This window comes from Dermochelys coriacea, chromosome 11, assembly GCF_009764565.3.
Source record: "Dermochelys coriacea isolate rDerCor1 chromosome 11, rDerCor1.pri.v4, whole genome shotgun sequence".
In the NCBI taxonomy this organism is placed as follows: domain Eukaryota; kingdom Metazoa; phylum Chordata; order Testudines; family Dermochelyidae; genus Dermochelys; species Dermochelys coriacea.
In genome coordinates, this window is record NC_050078.2 from 2206462 (window position 1) to 2222532 (window position 16071).

General features: G+C 58.7%; 2 protein-coding genes across 10 annotated transcripts in view; one reads left to right on the forward strand and one right to left on the reverse strand.

The window, feature by feature from the left end:
* Positions 1–15931, reverse strand: part of STK36 (serine/threonine kinase 36) — a 38408-nt gene extending 22477 nt beyond the window's left edge. For 2 of the 8 annotated variants that reach the window (XM_043504796.1, XM_043504795.1), the window contains exon 1: positions 22–902. Coding sequence is in view for 1 of the 8 variants with exons in the window: in XM_038421671.2 (XP_038277599.1) it covers positions 1433–1525 (93 nt within the window). In the remaining 7 variants the exon portion in view is untranslated. Of the gene's footprint in view, positions 1–21; positions 903–1432; positions 1663–11447; positions 11666–12699 lie in introns of those variants that run through there. The other 6 variants (XM_043504801.1, XM_043504800.1, XM_043504799.1 and 3 more) reach the window with 6 other exon arrangements.
* RNF25 (ring finger protein 25) lies at positions 1717–10577 on the forward strand. Of its 2 annotated transcripts, XM_038421675.2 has the most exons (10): positions 1792–1944; positions 3798–3872; positions 4472–4574; positions 4683–4750; positions 5678–5747; positions 5911–5982; positions 6223–6363; positions 6990–7079; positions 8171–8305; positions 8754–10577. In XM_038421675.2, exons 1-10 carry the CDS (start codon positions 1901–1903, stop codon positions 9513–9515), a joined length of 1560 nt encoding a protein of 519 aa, XP_038277603.1. In that variant the 5' UTR covers positions 1792–1900; the 3' UTR covers positions 9516–10577. The 2 variants fall into 2 exon arrangements, with proteins under 2 accessions (XP_038277605.1, XP_038277603.1); XM_038421677.2 differs by lacking the exon at positions 6990–7079 and having other exon boundaries at positions 1717–1944.
* Positions 15932–16071: the final 140 nt, after the last annotated feature.

Below are 16071 nucleotides of genomic sequence, written 5' to 3' on the forward strand. Positions count from 1 at the left end.
GCTCAAATGCTACGGTGCTACCTAGATGCTTCCCATTGGTCTTCTCTTGGGAGACCTCCAACATCCCATCTCCGGCTGCCCAGTTCCCAGTCTTTCCTCCCCCTGTTCCTCAAGCTCCCATCCTCCTGAGACGTCTCCAGCTCCTCTCATCCAGCCTCCTGGTTCTCCTTCTGCGCCAGCTCCAGATTACACCCCTTCCTCTCCGGCCCTGCTGCCCAAACTCATCCGGGTCACCATTCCCTCTTCCCATGGCCTCCAGCCTCCCTCATCTTATTTGGCATCCCACAGCCACACGCCTCCTCTTTGTCCTCCAGCCTGATCAGGTCCTTCTCCCAGCTCCCGGTTCCCTCTTCTCTCTCGGAATTTCACCTCCCGTTATTCCCTCCCCTCCCACACCCTTAGCCTTCTGCTCGTTCCCCCGGGCCAAGGTCTGCATAGTCGCTCTTGTCCCAGCTTCTCGGCTCCTGGTGGCCGGTACATTTGGGCTGGTTCTTTATTTTATTATTACTTATTTGTACAGCACCCCGGGTGAACTCAGTACTTTGCAGATGGGGATGAGGTCAGGGTCCATGCCCTGAACGCAAGCCTGGTTACCGGAACCCCCATGATCATCCGAGCCTCCCCACGCTCAGAGCTGCGCATCCAGGAACTTAAATGACTCTCGTCAGGGTTGAGCCCCCCAGTATGTGCTCAATACCCCGAGTCTCCCCCAGCTGACCCGGAGCCCTGACTCCTCATGGGGACGTGCCCGGTTCTGCTGCCCAGAGCTTGGCTGTCCAGGGGCAGGATCTGGTAGATCAGACCAGATCCTATGGCCAGGATCACCCCTGCCCTGCCCAGATCACTGCGATCTGCGTATTCACCTCTGGAGGCTGGTTAGTCCCCTCCCCGGGCGCAGGGATCCAGCCCCCCCCACCAGACGCAGGGATCCAGCCCCCCCTTACCGGGCGCAGGGATCCAGCCCCCCCACCAGACGCAGGGATCCAGCCCCCCTTACCGGGCGCAGGGATCCAGCCCCCCCCACCAGACGCAGGGATCCAGCCCCCCCTTACCGGGCGCAGGGATCCAGCCCCCCCACCAGACGCAGGGATCCAGCCCCCCCTTACTGGGCGCAGGGATCCAGCCCCCCCACCAGACGCAGGGATCCAGCCCCCCTTACCGGGCGCAGGGATCCAGCCCCCCCACCAGACGCAGGGATCCAGCCCCCCCTTACCGGGCGCAGGGATCCAGCCCCCCCTTACTGGGCGCAGGGATCCAGCCCCCCCCACCAGACGCAGGGATCCAGCCCCCCTTACCGGGCGCAGGGATCCAGCCCCCCCTTACCGGGCGCAGGGATCCAGCCCCCCCACCAGACGCAGGGATCCAGCCCCCCCTTACCGGGCGCAGGGATCCAGCCCCCCCCACCAGACGCAGGGATCCAGCCCCCCCTTACCGGGCGCAGGGATCCAGCCCCCCCGCCAGGCGCAGGGATCCAGCCCGTTCCCCGGTAACAAGACCCGGCTCCGCCAGCAGGACCCACCCCCATCAACGGGACCCGGGACCCGGCCGCTCACCGGGATCTGCCCACCCGCCTCGCGGGCCGTTGGTTGGGATCCGCCCCGCCCCCGGGTGCCCGCACAGGTGCCTGACTGGATCCCGGCCTCGCACGCGGGCGGAAAGGCGGCCAGGCCCGGCCCCGGCTCCGACACCCCGCCGCACGAACCCCGCCGCCCGGCCTGTCCCGGGGCTGAGCCGGCGGAGGGGCTCCAGGCTGCTTCTTTACACAGGCGCCGCCGAAGGACACCGCGCCGCGCCAGGACCCCGAGGACCCGCCGCGGCCGCGTCGCTTAGCAACGGCCCGCCGGGGCTGCCCTATCGCCGGGGTCTCCGCGCACTTCCGCTTCCGGGGCAGGCGGGGCAGATGGCGGCGGCCCGCGAAAGAGAGGAGGAGGCGGTGGCCGACTGGTAACCATGGCGATGGGCGCGGGCCGAGACGGGGGCAGCCGGCCGGAATCCGGCCTCCTCCCGCCACTGGGTCGCTCCCCCATAGCCCCCCCGCGCCGGCCTGGTCCCTCCCCGAACGGGCCCCGGGCCTGAGCCCGCAGCCAGCCAGCCCGATCCCCTGCCCCCCCATTTCCTCCTGCAGCCCCTTCCCGGCCGCCGGCCCCCGCCGCGCCGCTTCCAACCCCCCCCCCGCGCCGCTTCCCCCCCACCCCCACTGCTCCCCCGCGCCGCTTCCAGTCCCCACCCCCCGCTGCCCTGGCCGCGCCGCTTCCAACCCCCCCCCCGCCCCGCCGCTTCCAACCCCCCCCGCGCCGCTTCCCCCCACCCCCACCGCCTCCCCCGCGCCGCTTCCAGCCCCCGCCCCCACTGCCCTGGCCATGCCGCTTCCAACCCCCCCCCCCGCGCCGCTTCCAGCCCCCGCCCCCACTGCCCTGGCCATGCCGCTTCCAACCCCCCCCCCCCGCGCCGCTTCCAGCCCCCGCCCCCCGCCGCCCCGGCCGCGTCGCTTCCAACGCCCCCCCGCGCCGCTTCCAGCCCCCGCCCCCCGCCGCCCCGGCCGCGTCGCTTCCAACCCCCCCGCCCCGCCGCTTCCCCCCGCCCCCACCCCCATTCCCACCGCCCGGGCCGCGCCGCTTCCAACCCCCGCCCCCACCCCCACCCCCCGCTGCCCCGGCCGTGTCACTTCCCAGCTTTGCAGACTGGGACTTTGGTTGGGTTGTTGCTTCCCTGGATCCCTGCCCTCATTTGCGGTCAGGGTGCGGTTTGTTGGGATGTGATTACACATTCTGGCTTCCAGAGATGAAAGGCACGTTAGAAATGTGATCTCCTAATTTGCCTGCTCTTGTGAGATGTGTGGCGGGGGTATAATCTCTGAATGATCTGGGACTTCTTTTATCTGAAAGATGGGGGGTGCTGGCAGCACAGTGCCCTGTATGCAGCAACTTGAGCGGCACCCCTCCGAGACCTCTTCTTGGGTATTGGATCACCGGAGTTTTCTTGGCGGCCTCCCATCTGAATACTGAGCTGGCCCCCGCCTCCTTAATTCCAGATGTGAGGTGGTCATAGCTGGAGATGATGCAGCCACAGGAGAAGAACGAAATAGCTATGTCTAAAGAGATCCTGTCAACTGAAATTTGCCCCAAACTTTAAACGTAAAGCAATAAGATATTTCTATAGTTCTTAAAAATTTCAAATACATCTGTTATTTTTAAACAAATAAACATGCTTGTGCTTTGTTTGCAACTCTGATGTTACAGTTTAGAGTCTGACATGGAAACATAGCTGAAACAAATGTTAAATTTGAGAGTCCTGTTAAGAAAATTCAATAAAAAAAGTTTTCAAAATTCTTTCACTTTTAATAATCTGATAAATAAATGTTTGTAATTTATCTATCATGTGCATTACTGTAGTTCCATAACAAGAGACCTCAACCCCTGAAGAGTTTACTAACTAAATGGGGAACACTGACAAAGGAAGGAGGGAAGACCGGCCCAGACAAGGAAAATAACTTGCCAAAGGTCACACAACTGGTCAGTGGCAGAACAAGAAATAGAACGCAGGTTTTCCAAGTCCTAGCCCGTTGTTCTTTCCACTAGACTCTGCTGCCTTCCACATCACATTTACCTGGACAGTGTCTCTTTAAAACAAATTTCCACAGTATTATTTCTATTTGTAAATGATTGGGAGTTTCTGAGATGCTTCTGCTGTATAAGGTCCTAAGCAGATCTGTGCATTGCTCAGGGAGGAAGAGGAGGAGGGAGTCATGAATGAATGAGGGAGAGCGGCTCTGTGTGATGTCCCGTCTTTATTCTCAGGGCTTTGCTATCAGAAGTGGAGGTCTTGGAGTCCATATACCTGGATGAGCTGCAGGTGTCTCGAGGAAAGGGCAGGTATTTGTGCTATTACCACGTATCACTAATTCTGAGGGGTGAGATTTTACTATTTTGGTGCATGTTTATCTCAGAAGTCTGATCTCAGAGCAGTGGTGCTAGGAGCAATCCTTGGACTGGCTTGTGTACACAGATGTTACGGGTGTCCAACTGTGGATTCTGCACTTGGGATTCGAAGCCCTGGTGAGCTGAGAATAAGGTTCCAATGGTCGTGTCCAGATTGAATGTTCACGGAGAGGGGGTTCTGCTGCCTTTAGTCCTATGCTAGTGCACTGAGCTCCCTGGCTCGTACCTGAGCTACTGCCAATCTCTGCCCTCGTTCCAAGCAGCTCCTTTTCCTGAGCTGTTAGTGCACTTTGGCCCCATCCCAATGAGCAGTTCCCCTGCTGGGGCAGGGCAGGGCAGGCACACTCAGCCTGAGGGTCTCCTCTCTGCCGCACTCCATGCGTTGTAGCCACTTTTCAGCCCCATGGGGCTTGCCTGGAAGGTTTGTGCTGCTGTGGCAATACGCAGCCCACGTCCCCCTCGCTGCACCGTCTGTGCCTCATTATACTCACGTGCCAGCTGGACGCTTCCCCTCAGCCTCCCTGCCCCCACAGGTCAGCGCCCTGGGAAATCTGCATTACCCTGCACCCTGCGACTGCAGAGGATCAGGACTCTCAGTACGTCTGCTTCACACTCGTGCTCTCTGTGCCCCCACAGGTAAGGTCACAGTGCCTGACCCCCAGGAGCGCAGCCACGCTTCACAGGGAGGGGCAGGGCAGGACAGGACTTTGGGCCCCATTCATCCCTGGATTTGTTTCTTTCTAGTATCCCAATGAAGTGCCGAAAATCTCGATCCGGAATCCGCGGGGGCTGTCGGATGAGCAGATCCAGAAGTGAGTGCTAGGGAAGGGGTTTCCACCTGCCCTCGAGACACAGGAGGAAAGAAACTTCCCGCATTCCAGCTGGGGGTGGGAAACACAAATACCACCTTTTCCCTCAGATACATGGAATTGCTCTGTCTGTCATCCAGAGCTGTATCGGCCTGGCTAGAAAATAAACAAAGGCCACTGAACTGTCGTGCTTCTGTGCACAACCAGCTGCCAGCTGCCTGGGGCCAGGAAGAAAATTCCACCTGGACAAGGTTATTCCATCTTTGTCCCCTCGGGGAATCTCTTGCACCTTCTGAAGCAACTGGCCCCGTCCTCGTCCAGTCGGGCAGCTCCTGTGTTCTTCCCTCCCCGGTCCCAGAGGGTTGTGCATGGGTGTGGTGAGATCTGAATAGTCTTTTGCTGCCAGAACAAGGCTTGGATCCCACTGAATCTAACCCTGGGCGTTTGGCCTGGTTGTAGTCTCTCTGCCTTGTCACCAGTGACGGCAGCGGAAGTTGGGTCAGCAGCAGACTGCTGGGTGTAAAGTGCTGACCGGGTTAGCTCGTCACAGGCAGGCTGTGCTGAGTAGAGAATCTTCCTGGATGTCAGCCTTGGCGAAGGGCGTGTGTGCACCAAAGAATCCAGGGCAGTAGGTAGGAGCCAAAAGTCTGGTGCCTCAGACCTGTTCTAATGGGACTCCTCTTCGCCTGCTCCCCCCCACTCCCCCAGGGGGGATGGGTAGGTGGGAGGGGGGAAGGGTCTGAATACATTAACCACATTGGAGCACATGATTTCTATACCCAGCTTGGCACCGCTATTGACCAGTCCAGTGGCTGTCTCCGCCGTCTTCCCCCCCCCGTATAGTAGCTGCTGTTCCCGTCTTAATACTGCAGTTCACGAGGAGTTAGCACGTCCCCTCCTTAGTCACGGGTTTCTGCCTCTTCGTTCCAGGATTTCCCAGACCTTGGGACAAGTTGCGGAGGCTGGGCTCGGGACAGCGGTGCTGTATGAACTGATTGAGGTGAGAGAGATGGGGAGGCCTGGGGTGGATTGGGCGTGGAGCTAGATACAGGCCGCTATTGACACACGCTCGCCTGGTCTCTGCGTGTGGGTTGGCTGGGTCAGAGCCTACGCCCACCTGATGCTTTGGGTGGGTAAAGTGTTCGTTCTCCCTCTTTCTATAGAAAGGGAAGGAAATTCTCACCGACAACAACATTCCTCATGGCCAGTGCGTGATCTGTCTCTATGGCTTCCAGGTAGGAACCCCTGCAATTGGTGTGTGGCCCTGTGGTCTGCTAGGGAGAGAAATGAGGTGCATTGCGGGAGGGACTCACAGCCTGTAGCCCAGGGCTGATGGAGGGGAGGGCCCTGGGAGCAGATGTATCTGAATCAGACCCAGCTGAGGGTGGAGCACTAGTGGAAGGCCCCCTCACCAGGGGAGGGCGCCGCGGGTCACACACAGGGCTCCTTCCAAACAGCCTCATCTCGTTCTACAGGAGAGAGAAGCGTTCACAAAGACTCAGTGCTACCACTACTTCCACTCTCACTGCCTGGCTCGCTATGCCCAGCACATGGAAGAGGAAATTCACGTGCAGCAGGAAGAGAGAGAACAGCACCTGGCGCCTCCTTCCAAGCAGGTAAGAGGGCCTGGGCCCCTCCCCCATGTCACATAGAGGAGGCCTTGCTCTCCCAGGCCAGTCACACAGTGTGGACTAAATAGCACCAGTACCCAGAAAACGGGTCCAAGACCCCTCACAGCCAGTGTTCTGAGAACAGCCCCCGCTGTCAAGCTAGGGGCATCTCAGCCAACACACATTGCCCCGTAGTGTCTGCAAGGAGAGATAGTCCCTCGGGTAAGGGCAACCTGAGCCATTTAAGGCTTTATTGGTTATAACCAGTGCCTTTAAAGTTATTAATCAGCTGTTAGACTACAACTCTCAGCATGCCCTGGTGGCATAAATTGAACAAACTACCAGCCAGCCAAACCAGGAATCCCCCAGTGCATCTGGCGTGGGAGTTACAACACTCAGCAAGGCTATTGCAGTGCTGCTAAAAACCATATGAGCACTAAAGCTAAGGATAGACAGCTGGGCAGCCAGACATCCTCTGCCCTGCTAGAGCAGCGCCTGGGGAAGCCTGGGACTCAAAGAACCTGGGGGCTCCTTTCCTGGAGGGGCAGGGAGCAGGGGTGGAGCAGGATGGGAGGGGACGGGGGGGAGTTAGTGCGATGGGGCTGTGTGCCAGCTCTCTCTTCTCCCTGCAGGGAGTCGGAGTGCAGTGCCCCGTCTGCCGGGAAACACTAATCTATGACCTCTCCGCTCTGCAGGCAGCGCCCCCCCCTCAGCACCCGATGGTAAGAAGTTCCTAGCTAGAACCCCACCCACAGATCTGGGAGGGAGTGTTTGGGGCATCCCTGAGGCTCACTTCAAGGGCCTACCCAGGCACTCGCACGCCCCAGGGTTTCTGGCTGCTTCTGCTGGGTATTTGCTAGAACTTGGCAGATACTCACTGTTCACATTTGGCCTTAAATGCATCCGCCTCATAGCAACTGGACAGTCCTTGCCGAGTGCAGTCCCCCTCTTCCTTGCGCTGGGAATGGACAGAGAGGCGTGCCCAGCCGCGCTCAAGGACATATCCCATGGTTACTGTTCGCTTTTCTGATATAGCCACATGACTTGCCTGTGGGAGGGGAAGAAGTCCGCTTGTGTCTGAGCGGTATAAACACCCCGGAGAGGGAAGGGTGCTGCTGTCCCTGGGGAGAGGACAAGGCTGGGGCCCTGCCCCAAAGAGCCTCCGGCCCATCCAAGCTGCAGAGTTAATGGGATGGGATTAAGCCAAGGAAACATGGCTCAATCTCGGGAATCTTCCTGCACTCACTAGAGCCTTCTCCCAAGGGACGGGGCAGAGGTCCTGTCGCTTCAATAAGTTAAGATCCAACAGGCCAAAGCCCTAGGGCACAAACTGGAGGAAGTGATCCTGCCCTGGCTCTGGGGGATGGGACAGATGGGCCGCTCGGGCTTTCGCTGCTCTGGTTTCTAGGTTGCACTTAGAAAGAATTGCAGCTTCCCTTCAATAAGTCTGTAATTCTTGTTGGCTCATGTAGACTCTGCTGGCTCTCCAGGCCCCTCGCAGGGACACGCATGACCGGACTGTGGTTCAGCTGGTCCAGTCTGCTGTCGCTGTCTGCCTGTGGCTACCCTGTGTCTGATTAACACAGAGGAGCCCAATGCTAGTTGCCGCAGGGGAGCACGCGTGGGTCACTAGGCTGTTGGCTCGGGACAGAGGGAGACCTGGGCTCCCAGGTCTAGCTGAATGCCCCGGTCAGTAGCCTAGCAGGCTGCAGGCGTGTGGGTTGGGTGATTTACCCGTCTGGGAGCAGCCGCTCTGCCAGGCTGGATATTGACAGAGCGCAGCACTAACGCACCCGACCTCTCTCTCCCCCAGGAGCCGTACAGGCCTGATGCAAAGGCGCTACAGACCCAAGAGGAACTGCAGATAATCTATCAAAGGCAGCAAAAGAAGGGCGGGATCATTGACCCCGAGGCAGAGAGAAACCGCTACTTCATCAGCCTCCAGGCGGTACGTGGCTCCTCGGGGGCCGGGCATTGTCGGGAGCTCTCTAGTGCTGCCCTGATGTGGTGCAGGAGTGGCTCTGGGCTGCAGGCTCTGGCCGTGTGTGTTGGGAATGGGGCGCAGGGCTCTGCCATTCCTGCCTTCTGGAGCTCCTGCTCGCTATGGCGGCACTGCAGGATCCTTTGCCTGCTGCCGTGTGATGTTCAACATGCCAGAGAGCGGTTGGGTTTCAGGTCCCAGACTGTGATTGGGGGGGCGGGTGTCCTAGCGCAGAGGAGCGACCAAGGGCTGCCTGGTGCTGGCAACGTAGCGCCATACAATAAGTGGTGTGGGGTGTGCTTGTGGCAGGTGGGCCTGGGGCAGCAGCTGTGGGGCCTCTCCTTAAAGAAAAGCAGAAGTCAGGTGGTATGGCAGGCCAGGCCCTTTCCTCACCATTGGCTCCTTTCTCTCTCAGCCTCCAGCGGCTGCTGATCCCGGCCATGGAGCCGCCGCTGAGCTGCTGACTCCTGAAAATGCCGTGGCTGCCACTGGGCAGCTCTGCCAACCACCAACCCCAGAACGCACTGCGGAGCCTGCCAGCCCTCCCCAAGCTCTAGGTCTGGGGAGAGAACCTGGGCAGCTGGCAAAAGTGTCTGTCCCCCTGGAGCACCAGAGCAAGAGAGAGAGGCACCGAGGGGAGAGGCCAGGATTCCGAGGCCAGGGCAGACAGCTGTACAGCGACCCACAAGCAGCAGCTACGGAAACTTACCGCCTTCTCCGTGGCTCTGGGGCACCTGGCGGTTTCGACTGGAGACCCGAATGGAGGGAGGACAGGAGCCAGAGACCCAGTGTGGGATACAGCCAGGAGTTCCCTAAGCCGCATGGCAGAGGCAGAGTGGCTGCCTTTGCTGGTAGGAAAGAGTCGGGCCCTGACGGCATCTTGCCCAGGAAAGGGGCATTGGACTTGAAAGAGGAGCATCCCGCTGTGGGGTGTTGGACGCCGGAGCAGAGAGCTGAGACCCAGAGCAGGGAGAAGGAAAACCGGGCACTAAACCAGCGTGACCCGAGGGGCCCTACCAGCTGGCAGGGCCATCACAGGACCTGGGACTATGGGAGATGGGAGAAATCCCAGGGCAGGGAGTGTGGTTCCTATCCCAGGGTGCCAGAGGGGCAAGGGGCATTCAGGCCCAGTGCAAGGAGAGACCCCCATGGCCAAGTGAAGGAGGATGGCTCCTAGCGGGGTGGGGGGGCAGGGACTGGTGCAGGGGGGGCCTTTCCTGGGGAGAACAATAAAGAGTCTATTGGAATATCAGCTATCTGCCTCCGTATCCCAGGAGGAGAGGGGCCAGCCCAGATCTCTCCATGGGTGTGGGTGGCTGGCACAGGACACATCTTCGTGGGTAAAACGCTTTCTGGAGAGGAACACAGTGAGGGTGTGATGAGCTGGGCACGTGGTGGTGGTGGGGGAAGCAGAAATCCAGGCTGGACTCACGTCTTAGTAAACCATTGGCAGGTGCAGTTACTAAGGGCTGCGTTGCAGGGTCTTGTGGCAGATTGTCAATCTATTGCCTGGTTAGTCCTGGGCAGGCAAAATCTGTCTCTTGGCATTGAAGGGGGGACCCAGGAGTAGCCAGATGCCGCTTGACTGCAGCTATCTAGATAAGGGCTACGCAGGGTCTTCCCCGTGCTTCAGGCTCTGCCCCGAGGCCAGCCTAGACTGGCTCCTCTGAGCAGGGACAGCAGCCCTGCCGCTAGCCCTGCCTCGGTCTACGATGCCATTGTCAGCAGCAATGCTAGAGCTGAAGTGAGGGTGGGGCTGTCCCATGGAGCAGAACATCCTCAGGAAGCCAGGCCCCGCTCAGTGCCAGCGAGCAAAGCCAGGGCGCGGGGAGAATCCCAGCACTCATGTCCCGGGCTCTCCTGAGGGTGAACTCCAGCTGCTTGCTTTGGGGTCAGCTCCCCCAGGGTAGCGCTACCGTTCCTCTTGAGCTGGGAGTGTCGCTTTACTGACAGCCCCCACCCCCGACCACTCAGAGCTCAACTTGGGCCAGCTCCAGTAGCAGCGAGCTGCCTAGGCCATGGGGGTTCTAGTGCTTTGAGTTCTTCCAGGCCCTGCCATTGGTTCCATGGCCCTGTTGATCATATTCAAAAGGGGCTTGGCCTGTCCCTTTTCCAGCATCACCCCCTTTTCTGCTCACTCACTGATCAGAACCAGTTCTCCTCCCCTCCTTGTAAACATCCCTGTATAGACCACAGTGAACGCCCCCTGGAGCAGCTGGGGCTCCAGGCTCCATGTGGTGAATGGCTATTGTCTTCCCCCTGAGGACTGCCCCCCCCCCCGGCTTTTCTCAGCACGCTCCAGTCCCTATCTCCCTAGAGCTGAGCCATCCCCAAGAGGGTGTTACTCCCCTGCTCTCCGTACAGCCCAAGACCAGCTCCCCATGGTATCCCAATGAACAACCCCTCTGTAAACATTAATCCACGCTCGCCCCTGATGGTTGATACTACTCCAGCCTGGGCTTCCTGGTCCCTGGGATTAGGCCCTAGCCAGGTCGCATGGGACGTGTTTTGAGGGACTCTAGTTTGTGATCAAATTGGATTATTTCAGTCTATTTGCAACCATTTGCTCATCTCTCCAGCCCTGTCAGCAAATCCGAGCGCCATGTTCTCATCCCTCTCCTGGTTCTGCCTGTCGTTAAAGAGAACTGACGTCTCCCCTTTGACGGAACAGTGGGGCTGCCAGTGAAGTCCATGGGGAGGGGGCAGGTGTTAAGACCCTTGATCCCATTTTTTGTCCTCTGATTCTTGTCCCAGTGAACCTTCCTCTTCCTCACTCCTCTGAGCATAGCACGTGACAGTGTCCCAAAGCCTGTTTGAACGGAGAGATTCTCTGGTGCAGCGCTGACCTATTTCCCATTCGGCACTGACGTTCAATGCCCTTGATGCGATTAAAAGACCCCGCACCTGGGTTTGCACAGACCACGGACCTGGTTTTAGCTCAGACGTTCAGCACCAGAAGCTGGATGGTGTGTGAGCCACCAGAGAAGAGAATTTCCACCACAATACAAACAAACCAAATCCTGCTCTGCCATCCTCTTGTCTCCTGCTGCAGAGCGGAGAGCAGAATGTAACCCCCTGCTACTCCGCTTGGTTCCCCCCGCCAAAGTACCTGTAGCTTGAAGCTGGTTCTCTCTCTCTCGGAAACCAGGTGCTTTAAGTTTTGCTGTTCAAACCTCCACAGCCCCCTTGGGAATATTCTTTATGGCCATCCTGGGAATCCCATGATCTAGGATGGCAGGGAATTGGTCCGTCTCATTCACACCAAAAATGGTCCTAGGAAAGGTGACTCTTCTTAACGTGCTGATCAGAATCCCAGAACTACGAGCCATCCTCTGGGGGAGTGCGGCGGGGGGAGGAGGGGCGGAACAAAGGGAGGGTGAGAGACATTCCCCATTGTGTGCGGGGGGCTTTTAGATTTAAAAAAATCTACGTTTAAATGTCGGATGTGAATTTAGCAGGAGCCGGGGCAGCTGGAGCTGCTGCCTGTAGCTGAACTGTGTGGCAGGGTATGTGCTAAATTCTCAGATTGCAGCAGGAGGGTTGCCCCCCATGATTCCCGTGCTGTCAGGAGGGACAGCTCAGCTCTCCCTCCACAGCGAGCTGCCTTGCCCTCCCAGGAGCCAGGCAGCTCTTGCGCTGACCCCGAATACAGAGGAGCGGAGATATCTGCACACAACAGGCGGACGCATGTTACCCAGAGTTGTCTGGTGACAAGAGCAGGGCGCGGGGCATTGGGATGCGGCGGTTCTGTCCTTAACTCTGCCCCAGGCGTGTGTGGTGATCTTGGGCAAGTCACGGTGCCACTCTGTGCCTCAGTTTCCCCAGCTGCGAAATGGGTGTAATCATAGCGACCTGCCTCCTAGGGCTGGGTGAGGCTTATCGTGTGTCCAGCCCTCAGCTGAAAGGCGCCGCCAACGTGCAAACGAGTAGCCACGTTTAAAGCCTGTGGCGTGAACGTCAGAGCTGCTCTTGTGTTGTGCAGACACACCTGGGGGCTCCAGCATGGGAGGGGCTCAACTGGGAGGGGGGAGATTGAGAGGAAAGCTGCCCCTGCAGGGACTCGGCTCTGTGTGGAGACAGCTGGGCAGTAGCGTCCCCACGGGCTCAGCCAGCCTGCCCGTGGGAGCGGGCACTGCACAGACGCCCCAGCTGGGTCCCTGCCCCGCAGCACTTGCACCCGGAGCTGTCACCCCCCGAGCCAGGAGGCAACCAAGCTTTCCTCACCCCAGGGCTCGCTCTTTACAGGCGCTCTGAGCGTGCCGCTCCTGACCCATCCACCGTTCGTAAGGAAATCCTGAGACCGACTCCAAAGACACAGGGCCGCTTCCCCCGGCGGTCGCTACGTTGATGTAAACAGTTACCTGCATTTGGCCCATCGACCCTGCACAACTGGGCAGAGGGCAGGTCGAAAAGGCAAGGCTTGGCCTGTTGTTAACACAGTGACAGCCGGGCTCTGAGCGGCTGAACGTGACGAGGTCGGGCACTGGGCAGCCATCGGGATGTGGCTACATCTTGGGATCGCAGGGGGGAGAGCTCCAGGCAGAGCCTGACTCCACCACATTAGCCAGGACGATGCCGATTGTAGAGAGATCTCAGTGCACGTGCTCACAGGCCTGGGCGTGCAGCACCCTGTAGATTACAAGGGCGTCGGGCGGGCCGGACTGGTAACGAGTGCCAGTCGGGCACCTCTCCATTGCAGGGAGCTGGTCAGCTTCCCCCGACAACGTCCCCGGCGCTCTCTTCCCGGGCCCAGAGCAAAGTCTGCGTCCTGCCGGCTGGGGTGGTGTAGGAGAATCCCTCGTGCAGACAGCCAGGCCCCTGGGCGGGTGCTGGTATCCAGGTCCAGCCACGCAGGACCCCGCTGTTGGGCACAACCTGGCTGCACCGCTGCCCACAGACCCAGCGGCTGCAAATAGCCCTGGATGGCTGCTTCTCTGCTGGGTTCGTGTGGAGGAGGAGGGAGCACAGGGTACATGGCAGGTTTCCATCAGACACCCCCTGATGTTGAGTGGGGTGAGTCAGCACAGCCCTTTGGGGGCCTCCATGGAAGCAGGGTCAGTGGACTTTGGGAAGACACTGTAGTGTCTCCACCCCCAAAGAAGATACACGTGTGGGCTGGGCTTAGGGGTCAAAGAATACACCTCAAACATTTACTGGGCTATAAAAAAGGAGAGACACCCTTGTAGTTGGCCATTGCTTGCGGGATTCCAGGGCCCAGAGCTCTTGAAATCACACAACGTTTGGCCCTTCGGCCAAGGGGGTTGAGGTCCCTGGGGACTGAGAAACCTGCTCGGGTAAAGATTGAGACTTGCTGAAGTTTTAGTCGTAGAAGGGAATTTTCTTTGCTTTGCTTGTCTCCCTCTTGTCTTCATGGGCATCATGCAACTCTAGGTCTCTTTGTTTAATACACTGTAAATCAAGTCAATGCTGTGATTGAAATAAGCATGTGGGTTAAACCCCAGTTAAACTAATGAACTGCAATGAGCTGACCCTTTAAAGGAGCAATTAACTTAACTTGTGTGTGTTCAGGGAGAGGGCTGGACGCTGCAGGCAGATGGGCTGGGGAAATTCGGGACCGGGAGGGCGTCGGGGTCATTCTGGAAAAAGTAACAAGCGGTGGAAGCCAGGGTGTGAGCTGCATGCTTGGCGGCAGGGCTGAGACACAGCAGCTCTGCAGTGAAGGTACCAGAGTGGCAGGGCAGGCGGTGACATAGCTCTTCACTGGTCTGGGTTGAACCCCAAAATGTCTGCCTCTCTCACACACCTCATCTTCCCTGTGCACTGTGCTCAGAGGAGTGTCGCAGTCCAAGAGGAACGGCTACACCAAAGCAGAGCACTCAGACTGGAGGTCCGGGCACTGAACCAGTCGCAGCTGAGACACCCAACCCCCTCTGAGCAGGGCTTAGCTGAGACCCCCAGGTGAGGGTTCCTGCGGGCAGGGTCAACGGAAGGGCCCAGGAAGTGGGGAGGACACTAGCAATGTTATCCTGGGTCTTCCTGGCTCCCACCCAGGCCTGGTCTGCCCCTCACCGCACCTGAAGATGGTGTCCCAGCTGCCCAGATGGTGTCACTGAAGAGCTGCGTCTCCACAGGGAGCTCCTGCTCCAGGCACCCAACAAGCTTCGCGCCCGTGAAGACTGAAGTAACCTTGGTATTTCCAGCAGGAGTTGACACTCCGAGCGGAGAGGGGGCACCGGACAAGGGGTCCAGCAGGTATGTTATTGGGAAGCATTCCCATGGCGTGTGCCAGACCCACACAGCACATCCCCCCCCGCCATGCACGCAACTCAGCTACACAGGGAGACAGAGACCAAACCCAGAGGGTACAAGGAGCACCCACCCACTGAAGATCATAGGTGCATTTCAGTGGGCTTCTGCTCAGACCTTATGTGACCCTAAATGTTCTGCCCATCAGGCTCTCGCCAGCTGGCAGCAGGCCTCCTCTGGAGAGGGCAACGCCGGGGTCCCTGGAGCCAGGAAGACCATAGTTCTAATCCCAGCTCGGATGCTAACCGACCACGTGGCCTTGGGCAAGTTACTTCCCCTTATACCCTCGCAAGCCAACTCGACCCAGACGGGAGCCGACTACAGGTGCTGGGTATAGGCTGGGTCAGAAAACCCGCGCCTCTCATCACCACCTCCTGCCTGGCACGGCTGCAGCTTGCCCCACTCCTGCTGGCCGCTGCCACCTCCCTTTGCTGCATGCTGAGGAGTTGCAGCGTCTCTCGCTTTGCCACACGCTCAGTGCAGTGAGGTGGCGGCTGCAGGAATGGGCAGGGGGTGCACCAGAGTCGGATCCCGAGTATGGGGAGCGGGAAGTCCCCAGCAAAGGTGGTGCAGACTCAGGTTCTGGCTGGGTCTGAAAATGACTCAACCCACTCAGGGTCAGGTGGGCTCGGGCTAGGCTTAAAAATGAGGCTAGAGCAGCCCTCTACTTTGGTTCCCTGTGCCTCAGTTTCCCCCCCCCCCCAATAAAATGGAGATAATACTACAGCAGGGACAGCTCAAGTGAGTCAGAAAGAGCCTGTCTTGGAGCTTGATCTGCTGATGGGGATGGAAAGATTCCCATGAACTTAAAGGGTGCTGGACCGTGCCCTTCTTGTGAGCGCATGCAGTGACCAAGTCTGTGCCAGTGAAGATCAAAGGGCACTCATTTCCTAGGCACAGCAGACATGATTAGCCTGCGAGCTCCTCGGGGCAGAGACTACTAGCCTGTGAGCGCTCTGGGACAGGAACTGTCTTCTTGTTCTGGGATTGTAGCATGACAGGCTCCTGGGCCTTGCCTGTGGGCCCTTGGAAACTCCCCCAGTACAGATCACTCAGTAACAATACCCGCAGATACAGAGCAGGTTAATGAAAGTTTGCAAAGCACCTGGACGACAGAAGGCCCCATACAGTGCTTGGTAGGATTGTAAAAGGCCCCGTCCCCCTACTTCACGCTGTGCTGTATTTACAGAGAACGTTCAAAAGCAGCTGGCAAATACGCTCCAGAGCGGAGCCAGGCATCATTTTGAGCTTCCTCTCTATTATCTCCTCACTCTGTCTTTCACTTAGCTCACTGGGCCACCTCCCTGGGGGTGAGAGCAGTGTGTGGAGATGGGATATGGCCAGGTGATTAGCAGGGTCAGAATGCCCTGGCATTTCAGGCATAGCTGGGTCCTGCACACTAGCAGCTGCGTCTGGGGAGGAGCGATCACGCTGGACAGTGCATTGCTACCGTGGGAATCAGGGTG